Genomic DNA, 13,948 nt, shown 5'->3' with positions numbered 1-13,948 from the left:
GTATCCGATTGGTATACTAACTGTTGAAAGCCTCTAAAGGAATTAGAGAGTTTCATATTTTAAGGCTCACGTGAGAGTCACGTGGGAATCGGAGCGTGTTGAGTCCACGCGAAAAAATGCAAAACGGCAGCGTTTTAACATAGAGTCGTGTCACTTTCTTCACCTTTCTCAGACTATCTCATTCCCTTCCCCTACCATTTCCCTCACTTTACCAACACAAACACTAAGCTCTATCCTCCAATGGCGGCAATCACCGGATTCTCCGCTCTCTCAAACCATATCTCTCCTGCTTCATCACTTCCGTCGTCGCGTTTACTCAATTCCACTCAGTGTCTGTCCAGATTCTCAAATGTGTCTTCGTTTCCCGCGCTCTCTACCTTTCGCCGGAGAAAGATCCCGTTGACTCCGGCGTGTTCTTCGATAGTCGACGGAGATGAAGAAATTGAAGCAAGAGGTGATGATGAGAATGAGATTAGAGAGACATTGATGTTATCAGTCTCTCCTTTGCCTCTCCTCCTCGTTGCTTCTCTCCCTGGAGGTAATTTATACTTCTCAGCTCCAATCTTTCAAACAAAAATTGAATCTTTAAGTAACCATTAGTGAGAAACATCAATTAGTTATTTCATTAACTATGTCAATGATCTGTGGCTTTGTGACACTTGTTGAAGTCAAAATATTTCTCTGCCTGTAAATGAATTGGATCAAGTCTGTTGTGACAAGAACCCTGTTTTGTAAGTTTACATGAGTATGCTAATTCATGTCTCTATTGGCAGCCGAAACTGTAAGATCTGTGTTTGGACCCGTTGTGGAGATTGTAAAATCCTTGAATCTACCTGATTGGCTTGTTCATTGGGGACATCCAGGGAACATGGTATGATTGATTACTTACTAGCTTCCTTCTCCATACCAATTTCATGCTTCTTTAACTTTTGCCTCATCTGCAAGATTCCACAAGCTGTGTACTAAAGCCAGTTCCTTTAGAACTTGTTCTTGTTTTGTTATGAATATTCATCTGTATTTGTGTGTGATGGGTTGGATTTGTCATATGTTTTCTCTCAGGCAGTGGTACTTTTTGCTATGGGTGGCTATGGAACATACCTAGGCTTCCGGATTCGTTATTCTGATGACATTGTAAGACTATTTACCCAAATAATCTGACTATAGTAGTACAAGAAGCGTTGTTGTTTAAACTGTTTTCTTCATTTGCCTTGAAATTTTCAGGAGGAGAAGGCAAAGGCAAAAGACCTGCACCCAAAGCTTCTAGCCGGAATGTTTTTCTTTTTCGCCCTTGGAGCAACTGGTGGTGTTATATCCCTTCTTACTTCCGACAAACCCATCTTCGAAAGGTATATTTTTCTGACCTAGTAAACTCTCATTTACTGATTCCAAACTTGTACAAACAACACTTATGCTATCTAGAAGATCTCTTTTAACTTAGTAATGAGATATCAATTGGGCGACTGATATGGTTGCGAATTTGTGCAATGTAGTCCGCACGCTGTTACAGGACTTATAGGTCTTGGCCTATTGACGGTTCAAACAATCTTACCATCTTTGTTCAAGGTAAAGTACTTGCACGATCTTGCAATGTGAAGCCTTGATGATTTATTAAGTTATAGGATCAAGAAACTCGTTGAATGTGCAGGAGAAACCCGAACTGAGGAACGTGCACGGGATCCTTGGGAGCGGGATAATGGCGCTTTTCCTCGTCCATGCTGCTTTCGGCCTTCAGCTCGGTCTCAGTTTCTAATTATTCTTTACTGATCTCTTCTCTTATGTTTGTATTCTTCAGCTGCAACCACAACCATTTTTTTCTTTAAAGCCTTAAAATTTCAATAAAAGAAGATATATAGAGAAAAACGCTTGTAAACTAATGTCTTATATATATACTAAGGATGTTTTTATTGGCTGCTAATCTGCTACTACTAGTCACATATACACAAAGAATTTTACTTCCTAGAGTTTTTATTTTATCTTCAGAACACCAAAATTAAACTAAATTTCCTACAAACAAACATAAGGCAAATTTAGCTTCTCCAAACTTTATTAAAAAAAGTTGATTAAATGAATTAAAGAGTTTCAAATGCGGAAATTAAAATAAACACCATCACCAACCAACATCTTTATATAATGAAAAGAAAACTAATTAAATCCAAAGAAAAAATAAATTTATTTTATTTTCGAAAAAATCTAAACCACTCCTCCTTGATTTGATGCCAGCATGGTCCATGTGGTATCCAAAGGATCCGGTTCGGATATATAACCAAGATCTAATTACGATGTCAAAATCCGGGTCGGGTATTGTCGGGTATTACTCTTCTCTCTCACCAACCACACCCATACCAACGACAACGGGGTTGGTGAGATTACATTAGTTGTCTACATCTCACCGTCCATTCATTCTTCATTAAAAGATCAACGGTCTAAAAACATGAGAATACTGTAGATCATAAAACACGTGATCAGAGCTCCGGCAACAATATAAACCGAAGAGATGTGAAGCACGAGAGAAGAGCGGGCAAAACAAACAGAGAGCGAGTCACGCGCCGAGTTTTCCTCACTTGTTCTCAATAAATCTCTCTCTCTTTCTTCTCTATCGCTTTCATTTTTCTCCTCCAGATCTCGATTCCAATCTCTCTCCCTCTCTACTTCCTTCAACAGGTTTGGTTTCTCCGATCCATCGTCACTCTCTTCGTTAGATCTGTTCATTTTTGCTTTGGTAGCTAATGTAATCACTCGTTTCGCGATTTGAAACTAGATCTGACGCTCGGACGTTGTTTCCTTAGATTTGTTTAGCTTAATTGCTCAAATCTGATTAGAAATTGATCGAATTAGATTCTGTAACTGGAAAATTTTGGAATCACTCTGCAGAAAATGTGTCGGTGGAAGTGAAACTATACATTTTTTTTTTTTGAAATTTGTTGCTTAATTTTTCAAATTCGATCGGAAATTGATGGAATTAGATCTTGAAACTGGAATCTTCGCTTGTGTAGTGTTGATTTTGTTTTTGTGTATGTGTAGAAATGGAAACGTTCCTATTTACCTCTGAATCCGTCAATGAAGGACACCCAGACAAGCTTTGTGACCAGATTTCTGATGCGATCCTTGATGCTTGCTTAGAGCAAGATCCTGAAAGCAAAGTGGCGTGTGAGACATGCACCAAGACCAACATGGTGATGGTGTTTGGTGAGATCACTACCGCTGCGAAAGTTGACTATGAGAAGATTGTTAGATCCACTTGCAGGGAGATTGGTTTTATCTCTGCTGATGTTGGTCTTGACGCTGACAAATGCAATGTTTTGGTTAACATTGAGCAACAGAGCCCTGACATTGCTCAGGGTGTTCATGGTCATTTGACCAAGAAGCCTGAAGATATTGGTGCTGGTGATCAGGGACATATGTTTGGGTATGCTACTGATGAGACTCCTGAGCTCATGCCGTTGACTCATGTCCTAGCCACCAAGCTTGGTGCTAAGCTTACTGAAGTGAGGAAGAACAAGACTTGCCCATGGTTGAGGCCTGATGGTAAGACACAAGTCACAGTGGAGTACAAGAACGATGGTGGAGCTATGATTCCGATTAGAGTCCACACTGTTCTTATCTCAACTCAACATGACGAAACTGTCACCAATGATGAGATTGCTGCTGACTTGAAGGAGCATGTGATCAAGCCTGTTATCCCTGCTAAGTACCTTGACGATAACACCATCTTTCACTTGAACCCATCTGGTCGTTTTGTCATCGGAGGGCCTCATGGTGATGCTGGACTTACAGGGAGGAAGATCATCATTGACACTTATGGTGGTTGGGGTGCTCATGGTGGAGGTGCCTTCTCAGGAAAGGACCCAACCAAGGTTGACAGAAGCGGTGCCTATATCGTGAGGCAGGCTGCAAAGAGCGTGGTAGCAGCAGGACTCGCACGCCGTTGTATCGTGCAGGTATCATACGCCATTGGTGTCCCTGAGCCGCTCTCAGTGTTTGTTGACACCTACAAGACCGGGACCATCCCAGACAAGGATATCCTTGTGTTGATCAAGGAAGCATTTGACTTCAGGCCGGGAATGATGGCCATTAACCTTGACCTTAAGAGGGGAGGTAACTTCAGGTTCCAGAAAACCGCTGCGTATGGCCATTTCGGGCGTGATGACCCTGACTTCACTTGGGAGGTTGTCAAGCCGCTCAAGCCAAAGGCCTAGACAGAAACAAAGCTGGCAATTGCAAGAACTGAGTTGAGTCACTCCCCAACTACTGGGAACTTATCATTATACCATTATTATTGCAAATGACTGAATAAAGAAAGCTTCTGCATTGTCACCATTCACATTTGTTTTCGCGAACACAGGCCAGCGGTTCATATATCTGGTAATCGAAGATTGCAAATGAAAGATTTGAGTTTTATGTTTTGAATTTTTGCCTCTTTTTTATTTTTCTTTTTCTTTTCCCTCTTAATCTCTTGTATTGTAATTTTGATTGTGTAACCAAGAAATCCATCCTCGTGATGTTTTTTTTTTTATAAGAAAATATCATGCAAGTTAGAAATCTTTGAACTGTAAAAAAGTATCTTTGAACATACTCATGGAGCCTCTCTTCTCCAGCTCCATGCATCTCATCTAGTTTCTCGTCGCTAGTGGTTTCGGGGCACTTGTCGATGTCCCTTTAAACACAAGTGCGCCATAGGAAACTGGAACTGAGCTTGTTGAATACAAGGAGAATCTGGCTAGTGGCTACTAACTGATGACACCTTAAAGTTTCAACGTTTTTTTGGTCCAACACATAAGCATTATGTTACTTGGTGAATTATCCCATATTAATAGCTCAATATATATATATATTAATCTTTTGTAGGTTATTCAACAAATTGTTCTCCATTCTTTAGTATTTTTCGTTTGGTTTGATATTTTATATATAATGGGTAATTGGGTATGGTTTCATTTATGATTCTGCGTCTTTCTCTTTACACTTGTACATTACGAAGAAAAAAGTGAAGCATAAAAAAAACGACCAATACAAAGTGGGTTACATTTGCTGCGGAAGTTTGGTTTTATTTCACTGCAAGGAACCATGTTTCTCCTCCAAACTTGTTTGATGAAGGAGTTAGATGGTTCAAGAATCCGCGCAGAGACAAGCAACTGCTTTGATTATGGAGATTAAAAGCATCATTCGTTGTCACTTGGATCCGTTATCGAGAGTCCATAGGTTGAGTCCTCAGGGAGTTTCGCTGTCAGGTTCTTGGTTTTCTCTCTTTAAGATTTAATGTGCTCTGTTGAATTTACTTTGTTGTAGTGTTTACTCATTATAGGAAGCACTGCTTATGTTTTTCCGGCAAAACCATACTATTCTTATTCCAAAATGCAAGATATATCATTTGTTACAAAAACAGAATTTTGTAAAGAGAATATAATATATGATTTTGAACAGCAAAAGATAAAGAAAACCACCAGAATGTGGATGAACTCTATCTTAGAAGATAAGTCTTAGTCTTTTATGTCCGTACATTATATCACCTAGCAATCATTACGTGTAGCTTGGATTTTAGATTTCAAATCTCTCGATTTTTGGTTTCCAAACGTCACAAACAAAGAACAAAAAACAGATTTATTGATTAAGTGTAGAAAAAAATGTATGGATTTGATTAGAAAGAAAGCTATCGATCACTCAACTCATTGATTTTGTCGTGGGGCATGTATTGTGGTGCAAGCATCCAAAGTCTCATAAATTATTATCAACACTAACATGACCTAACGTTTTTCAATTATGTACATATTGACATGGTTCTTTACTTTATCATATATGCATCCAAGTATGTGTAAATCAAGATTCAAGAGTCAAGACACTCTCCTCTGAGAGTCCACGTATGCTACACACCATAGTTTATTAAATACCTTACCTAGATCATAATTGATGTAAATGTTGTCGTCATATGCCCTAATCAATAAAGTTGGTTGATTATTACTTGGTTAAATATTCTCTTTGTAAGCAAATTTGGTGATAACATATATATTGGATATTGTACGACCATTTTTTTGGGTTGAGTTTTGGACCTTTTGTTACGATCTTCAACCTGATCAATCCAAATTTGATTTAACCAGTAACTCGCGAATTTGACAATCATGTCAATTGTATAGTTCTTTCTCCAACACATGTTAATTCACACACTCGAACTCTCGATGCTGTATAATAAAAAATATCTATATATTGTTAGAACGAGAAAAATGAAACTATTCTCATTCGTTACCACAAACTTCAATGATTTAACAATATACGAATTTGAATCAAGAAGGTGTTACAATTGCATTACTTACACAAACCACTATATTAATTGTTTTAGTCGGATGATCACATCTTCATACAATGAGAATTCATAATCGCTAAACAAGAACATTAAAAGCAGTTAGTTCAATCTGTTCCCATCAGTTTTGTCAAAAGAGAAAAGGGTTGAGTGAAATATTCTTCTTTTTTTTATGTCGTTGAAATTTCACGATGTGTATCCTTATACTACAAGTAATTGAAAAATTAATATACCCAACAACTCAGTCCGCAATAGGTAGACAAAAGCTTTCACCAAATCACTATTTATTCGTTTTTTTTGTAATCACGAAAATGCATCAAAACAAACTATTTTTCGCCACACAAAAAACAAAAAGCAATGAGATAAATGCACGGAAACAATATAATTATTTATAATCTAATCTTCATATATATTGGAAACTATTATAAACTAAAGAAGCAAAAAAAATATAATGAAGTTGGTTTTGGCTAATGGATTAATGAATTATTTTTGTCGGTCAGATGGGTCCCGCAACCGTCGATAATCAAGACTCGATCACCGTAACACACCGTTACCGACACAAATAGTGAAAGCTTATACAATTTCATTTATTATACTATTTGCTACTTTAATTTCCAATATTATTCAATTTCAGCATCGTCCTTCCGGGGACATTTTCTCAATTTAATTTTGTTTATAAAACTATAAAATTTAATTCTCTACCGAGTTCTTCATTTTAGGTAGATCCGTGAGACAAAAGAGGTTCGGAAGTACTCCATAATTTATTCGTAATGTTCTTTTGTTTGTTACCAATGAATTTCAAACAACAACTATAGATTCTAAAAAAATACTAAAAAAATTCGCTCTCTATAATTAATACTGATCATGATCATAAAAAAATGTTACATAAATTTTAAATATGCTCATACATTTAAATTCGTATCTAAATATATTATTAGTTTATTGAGTTAAGTGGATTCCGTTATTTATAAATTAAATTAGATTAAGATTTAAAATTATTATTTATCTTCGATAGAAAATTCCTAAATAATAGTAGTAACTAGTAAGCAATACATATGCCGATTAATAATTTTAAAATTAATCACTAGCTTTGGTTATTTAACAAATTTTTGACAATTGTTAAAAAAATAGTTATTATAAGTTAATATTTTAAAAGTTAGTTAGCATATGTTAATATTTTTTTTAAATAGTTATTATAAGTTAATATTTTAAAAGTTAGTTAGCATATGTTAATATTTTTTTAAAATAGTTATTATAAGTTAATATTTTTTAGAAATATCTATTATAAGTTAATAGTTATATAAAAAAAAATTGACAACAGCTACAACAATTGTTAATATACGTAAGAAAGTTTTTTTTTTTTACCACTTCCCCCAAAAAGCATGCACCTTCAATCAATCGGTTCGATCTCTTTTTTTTTTTTTGTCAAAGAAATCGATGCGATATTTCGAGATCTGACTAAAGGCAAAGTTTAAGGTTTTGATTTATATCTCCTGCAACCAAAAATAATTAAAATGGAAAAAGGTCCTACGTTTATGTCGACAAAGGGGAGGTATAGGATTCTCTTACAATGATGATCAGATTTAAATACTAATCATGATAATTAATAATTTAATCCAACTGTTTAAATACCTAAATCACTCTCTTTTGGGTAAGTTTACGCTCGTTCGAAAACTTGAGGTCAAAACTTTTCAAAAGGATATATACCTTTAAATTTTAATAAGTGAATTTATAGAATAGATTCATGTGATTAATTAAATTAGCAATATAGATCTATATTAATAATAGTATTTATTATGATCAGGCGTACGTGCACTATTGGATACTAATCATTCAGATCATTTCCATTATGGGGCATGGACCAAGACAGCTTGTGTGAAACGAGTGAAAACAAGTAAAACTCGAATATTAAATGTTGTAGGACAAATATAACAAAACATGATCGGCGATTCTATGAAATATGGCGATGTAGTATATAATGTTTTCGAATTTTGGATTTTTTTTTTTATTTTTTTTTTAGAATTCAAATGAATACCTCTCTGCACCGCAACTACTTACTTATCATGAAGGGTGGATCGCAAGTACTAGTCATGGATTGGGGATTTAGTAACAAGCATGAAGCAATTATATCTTCGACTTTCACAAGCATAAAGCAAGCGCAAACGTTAAGAACCTATAATTGAGCATAGATGACGACTAAGTCAAGATTGACCATCTTCCAAGGCACTATTTACACTTTCTAACCATCTAAAATCGCTAATATTTATGATTAACAAGCATCTATGGTTGGTAAGAGAATCAAACTAATCTCATTTATACTCAATTAATCATCAGAATCTCGTGTCTCAACAACGAAAAATTTGTTTGTCGGAATGTAAAGATTGACCAAACACGATTAATGAGAGTTCATGGCTTTTTCTTTCTATTTACAAAAGTTGGGGTTCAATCAACCTTTTTTCTTCTTTGGCGTTACCTTAATAGCTTTACACAACATCACTTCATCTTGTAATATATTCCTATGATAGCTGAGAAGAAAAAAGAAAGAAAGAAAGAGATAAAGCTGGTGGTGGATTTTGGAGATTATGAGACGCAGGGGTATCTACGCATATGTTGTAGTAGGCCATGCCAATCGGTGTTGAAACCACTTGTCCTTGTATCGGTCAATTTTGTGTGAATGTGATCTTAACCTAAGATTTTCCATAAATTTATAGAATGTAAGTGTATCTCAGAAGAGCAACGTAATGCTAGTGATGTTTTTATATTTTTAGACCGTTTAAGAGTCTTAGGTGAGTGGACCACTCATTTTCATAATGTATTTCCATGAGTGGGTCCTTATAGTTAGGACCCGTTTCATTTCCAATTTTCATCATAAAAGCTTATAATATATGCCATACTCATGTCCATCAATCCCCACATCATCTCTCTCTCTCTCTCTGCGTTTATATAGTACTCCACTCTTCTTCTTTCCACTCCACACAAAAGAAGAAAAAGAGAGAAATGGGTAACTCTTTGATCTCTCTTCTCTCAATCTTCCACTTGCTGGTGTTATGGGGATCCTCAGTGAATGCCTATTGGCCACCATCACCTGGTTATTGGCCAAGCTCCAAGGTTGGTTCCCTCAACTTCTACAAAGGTTTTAGGAATCTTTGGGGTCCTCAGCATCAGAGAATGGACCAAAATGCCCTCACCATCTGGCTTGATAGAACCTCAGGTACTAATTAAACTCTTCTCATTTTCTCATGTGGGTATTTCAAGTGTGATGTGAAGTTTATTTCTTTTTAACAATAGTGTATTTGGGGTTTATATAAATAGGAAGTGGATTCAAGTCAGTGAAGCCATTCAGATCAGGCTACTTTGGAGCAAACATCAAACTCCAACCTGGCTACACTGCTGGAGTCATCACATCTCTCTATGTGAGACTAGAGACTCACTTAAGAAACTACTTTTTAATTACATTAGTGATCTTAATTAAAACTAATTAAATTAATTTTGCAGCTATCAAATAATGAGGCACATCCAGGGTTCCATGATGAGGTAGACATAGAATTTTTGGGGACAACATTTGGGAAGCCTTACACACTTCAGACAAATGTGTATATTAGAGGAAGTGGTGATGGGAAAATCATTGGCCGTGAGATGAAGTTTCGCTTGTGGTTTGATCCAACTAAAGATTTTCACCATTATGCTATTCTTTGGAGCCCTAGAGAAATCATGTAAGCCTTCTTCTACTTAATGTCTCCTACAAAAATGGTTTTTATATTTTTCATTTTGTTGAATCTAACCCTTTAATAACGATAGTGTATATAAGATCCGTGTTCTTACGAGAAGATACGACAAATTCATTTTTTGGCCACGGACCTAGGTGGATGTATCTAGAGCCATATAGTAAACAATAAAAATAGACATACGTTACATAACTTTTATTTTATTTTAGAATTGGGAAAAGATCTTTACCCTTAGGTTGCATTATTCGGGCAAGGAAAGATGTAATTAGAGACACGAACAAGAAAGAGACAGTGATTGTACGACGGTGACAATTATACTTGATTTTTTTTGGAGTTTTATGAATAATTAAATTATTTTCTCATGTGGTATTTGTAACTAAAGTTTTTAATTCTCTTAACTAAGTATGAGTCCTTCAAGTCTATGAGGTGCGAGTGCGACAACATAAATGGGACATTCATAATCTACCTACCAAATTTTAGCATTTATATTTATTATTTCCAATTATTTTATTTTTAAATTCTCATACTTTTATCAGAATGCTACTATGTAACATTGATATTTTAATCTATTTCTTGTATAAAAAAGTTTTTTTTTTTTTTTTTGAACAAAGAAAAAGTAGGAAACTATATCAACTAATATAGTTATTTTGTTCATTTGTAATTTCAGATTTTTGGTGGATGATATTCCCATAAGAAGATACCCAAAGAAGAGTGCGTCTACATTTCCTTTAAGACCAATGTGGCTTTATGGTTCCATATGGGATGCTTCTTCTTGGGCAACGGAAGACGGTAAATACAAAGCCGACTATAAATATCAACCTTTCACTGCTAAATACACCAATTTTAAAGCGCTCGGCTGCACCGCCTACTCGTCAGCTCGGTGCTATCCGTTGTCGGCTTCGCCATACCGTTCTGGCGGATTAACCCGACAACAACACCAAGCCATGAGATGGGTTCAAACACATAGTATGGTATACAATTATTGCAAAGATTATAAGCGAGACCATTCTTTAACGCCGGAATGTTGGCGTTAGGAAATATTCGATGAAAGTCCCAAAGTTTGAGAGTTTTAATCACATCAAAGTTAATACCAGAAAGAGCTTGGTACAATTTTGGGATTTTTTTCATTACTATTATTATGTGGTTGGTTGTTTCACGAAAATAAATTTTCTTTTTTTTTTGACTTATCATCTTTTCTTATGTAAATGTATCCAGTACGGTACCATATTGTTTTGTCAATCGTCTGTGACTGTGTCTCATAAACAAAACTGTTTGAAATGTTGTTCAGTTATTCCATACCGTGATCACATTTTTTTTTGGTTACGTATAAAGTATCACTAAAGTGGAGTGTAAAATGTTTTGTCCTTAGAAAATGATAAGCAAAAAAATGATGATGAAGCGAAACATATATCACAAATTATCTGAAAAAGGGAAATGAAATTCACATTTAGGAAAAACAGTCGACATATTTTCAAATGCATTTAAAAAAATAAATGCAAGGACCAAAATGACAAGTCAGAGATTGCAACCTATACATTGTAAAAATATGAAATTCATAATATGAATTCGATTCTTTTTTCAAGCTAAAAAGTTTTGATTGGTAATAACAGTTAGGATGATCTAGTCTTTACAACATTCATACACTATTGTTTTACCAATTCTAAATTAAGGATTGTATCAATGGGATTAAAGGAATTTTGAAGAATACACCTAATATGGATTCAGGTGAGCCTAGGTAACGAAAATGATTTATGCTGTATATTCTATGGTGATCCTAGTATCTACTGTTACTGTATAAATAACAAATCCAAGCCATCCACTGTCAAAGAAATATGCAAAATCATGCACGAAGTGGCCATCACACACTACTTTTCTAAAAATAAATGGACGAATACGACTAAACAATGCGAAGTAGCTTTATATCCGCATTTGGTAGATGCGCACAAGACAATTGAAACACCAAACATTCGTCTAGAAAACTAGCCCACAAAGCTTTAGTGACCCATTCTTCTCTTTTCCTCCTTTGGTGTTTTATGATAATGTTTTCACATTCAATTATTTATACTAATAAACAAATATATATATATATATATATATATATATATATATATATCATTAATAAAAAACTTTTTACTCCTAACTTGCTTGATATATATTGATATGTTTGCAAAGTTAACGATAATGTTTCTTCACATTTTTTTTTGAAAGATACATCGTAAGCAGTTTAGATGGATTTTATCAATATCTTGTCAATTTTAATTAGAAACAATATCGAAAACCTCTTGAACTCTTTAAATTCATATTTTATTGTAAGTTTAGTATATGTTTCTTATAAATTTACTGAATTTTGTTGTACTTAAAAGATTTGTTGTAAGAAATGTCTTTAAAAGGTAGTGATTGTAGAAAGAAAAAAGTAATGTGATTCTGCGTCCGAACAAGTAAAATTCAAAATATTTAAGGAGGATCGGTGGTGTGCAGTTAAGTGACATTTATGCGAGTGGCAGAGTAAGTGATGGACTCGAAGGTAATGGAACCATGTGAAAATTATTAATTAAATATGGATTTGTAGGTATTTACTTATTTCATACTACTAAATTACTAGTCAACGTTTTGACTTTTGAGAGACGTAAAGTTTGAACGAAATATCTCTAAACAATTCGAAACAAAAAGACATGAAAAAATGTTGCTTAAAATTGATATCAAGCTTTCCAAAGCCAATAAATTTGCACTTGAGATACCAAATGTTTCTAAATTGTGACATAAGAAATCTTATGTTCTCAATGGTAATGACACTCAAAAGACAAAACATTTCATTTGCAGACATTACAGTGTGAATTAACTAAAAACTTTATCCTGTAAAGTCATCTCCCAAAAAATACACTGTAGTACGTAGAGCCCATGGTATGGCATTTAGTGGTACATCATATTTATGGTAAATTTAAGCATTGGAAACATTGATGAGATTATGGACAATATACTACAAATGTGCAATAAATATCGAAAAAAACAAACAAAAGAAAACTTAAGGGCTTTCGAGGTTCCACGTCGAAATGATTTCATTGGACATTGATGAGATCATGAGATCTGCAGATTATAATAGTGGGCTAGCCTTGTCTTTGAGTTTCGACAGACATTGTCTCCTTTCTAGCTAATGTCATTTTCCCTTCTCTCTATTTCATTACATTTTTTTGTGTTTTAGTAAATCTCATTCATTATTTCGGTAATTAATACATTATAGATAATCAACTCGTGGTGATCAAATAATTGAATGATTTATCTTATGGGCTGACAGAATAAGATTTGAGTATTTTCAATGTCATTTATCCTCTTTGTGTACGTCTTGAATAACAAGAAACTCACAATTTTATCTGAAACTAGAGATATAAATCACAGTTGAAATCTAATTTTTTTAATATTCTTAATGTGAGTTTATATCTGAAAAATTATAGTTAAAATCTCGAATTAACGTTGTGAATCCAAAATAGTACATGGAATAAAAGTTCCAATTTTTTAATGATCGAAATAATAGAATGTATTGTAATTAATTATTGTTAGAACTTAGAAGATACAATATACATGTTATAAGCATCTTACCTAATTGTCCATAGTTTCAAAACAATACGAATAAATCAAGATAAAACAAAGAAACTGTCAGTACCGACCTTAGCTCAGTTGGTAGAGCGGAAGACTGTAGTAGTAGCTGTAATCTTTAGGTCGCTGGTTCGATTCCGGCAGGTCGGATTTTAAGTTTTTAAATTTCCATTTTTTGTTTTTCTATACAAATCTTGATCTTGGGCCTGCCTATTCGTTCATGGGCCGATAATTCAAAATTTAAAAGTAAGATAACGCGGTTTCGCTAACATGAACACGACGACGTTTTAGTATTCAATCCGTGTTTTGACACGACAGTTATATTACATAGTTGGAAGGAACG

General features: G+C 34.6%; 3 protein-coding genes and 1 non-coding gene across 7 annotated transcripts; all 4 read left to right on the top strand.

Annotated features, from left to right (window-relative positions):
- The first annotated feature begins 128 nt into the window (after positions 1-128).
- AT2G36885 (translation initiation factor) lies at positions 129-1,914 on the top strand. Of its 2 annotated transcripts, none has more exons than NM_129244.4 (6): positions 129-538; positions 774-871; positions 1,060-1,131; positions 1,222-1,346; positions 1,491-1,563; positions 1,646-1,914. In NM_129244.4, exons 1-6 carry the CDS (start codon positions 241-243, stop codon positions 1,748-1,750), a joined length of 771 nt encoding a protein of 256 aa, NP_565853.1. In that variant the 5' UTR covers positions 129-240; the 3' UTR covers positions 1,751-1,914. The 2 variants fall into 2 exon arrangements, with proteins under 2 accessions (NP_565853.1, NP_973615.2); NM_201886.2 differs by having other exon boundaries at positions 211-538; positions 1,649-1,906.
- A 590-nt stretch (positions 1,915-2,504) lies between these two features.
- On the top strand, positions 2,505-4,636 carry MAT3 (methionine adenosyltransferase 3). 2 transcript variants are annotated; one of them, NM_129243.4, is made up of 2 exons: positions 2,505-2,661; positions 3,022-4,636. In NM_129243.4, exon 2 carries the CDS (start codon positions 3,024-3,026, stop codon positions 4,194-4,196), a length of 1,173 nt encoding a protein of 390 aa, NP_181225.1. In that variant the 5' UTR covers positions 2,505-2,661; positions 3,022-3,023; the 3' UTR covers positions 4,197-4,636. The 2 variants fall into 2 exon arrangements, with proteins under 2 accessions (NP_181225.1, NP_001118458.1); NM_001124986.1 differs by having other exon boundaries at positions 2,540-2,728; positions 3,022-4,541.
- Positions 4,637-9,088: 4,452 nt separating this feature from the next.
- Positions 9,089-11,310, top strand: XTH32 (xyloglucan endotransglucosylase/hydrolase 32). Of its 2 annotated transcripts, NM_129242.3 has the most exons (4): positions 9,089-9,500; positions 9,602-9,702; positions 9,785-10,002; positions 10,682-11,310. In NM_129242.3, exons 1-4 carry the CDS (start codon positions 9,287-9,289, stop codon positions 11,046-11,048), a joined length of 900 nt encoding a protein of 299 aa, NP_181224.1. In that variant the 5' UTR covers positions 9,089-9,286; the 3' UTR covers positions 11,049-11,310. The 2 variants fall into 2 exon arrangements, with proteins under 2 accessions (NP_181224.1, NP_001318367.1); NM_001336611.1 differs by lacking the exon at positions 10,682-11,310 and having other exon boundaries at positions 9,200-9,500; positions 9,785-10,558.
- Positions 11,311-13,671: 2,361 nt separating this feature from the next.
- On the top strand, positions 13,672-13,755 carry AT2G36860. Its single transcript is given in 2 exon segments — positions 13,672-13,708; positions 13,719-13,755. It is a non-coding gene; the product is annotated as a tRNA-Tyr (tRNA).
- The last annotated feature ends 193 nt before the right edge of the window (positions 13,756-13,948 follow it).

Source organism: Arabidopsis thaliana, chromosome 2 (assembly GCF_000001735.4).
Source record: "Arabidopsis thaliana chromosome 2, partial sequence".
Classification (NCBI taxonomy): Eukaryota; Viridiplantae; Streptophyta; class Magnoliopsida; order Brassicales; family Brassicaceae; genus Arabidopsis; species Arabidopsis thaliana.
The sequence above is the reverse complement of the archived record's forward strand: the minus strand, read 5'-3'. Positions and strand labels throughout refer to the sequence as shown.

Bases quoted from the DNA above. Each gene is read 5' to 3' on its own strand.
- MAT3 (NM_129243.4), top strand. From the start codon at position 3,024: ATGGAAACGTTCCTATTTACCTCTGAATCCGTCAATGAAGGACACCCA.
- XTH32 (NM_129242.3), top strand. From the start codon at position 9,287: ATGGGTAACTCTTTGATCTCTCTTCTCTCAATCTTCCACTTGCTGGTG. The intron at 9,703-9,784 runs GTGAGACTAGAG...TTAATTTTGCAG, and splicing joins GAGTCATCACATCTCTCTAT to CTATCAAATAATGAGGCACA. The intron at 10,003-10,681 runs GTAAGCCTTCTT...TTGTAATTTCAG, and splicing joins TGGAGCCCTAGAGAAATCAT to ATTTTTGGTGGATGATATTC.
- AT2G36885 (NM_129244.4), top strand. From the start codon at position 241: ATGGCGGCAATCACCGGATTCTCCGCTCTCTCAAACCATATCTCTCCT. The intron at 1,132-1,221 runs GTAAGACTATTT...TGAAATTTTCAG, and splicing joins TTCGTTATTCTGATGACATT to GAGGAGAAGGCAAAGGCAAA. The intron at 1,347-1,490 runs GTATATTTTTCT...TGTGCAATGTAG, and splicing joins GACAAACCCATCTTCGAAAG to TCCGCACGCTGTTACAGGAC.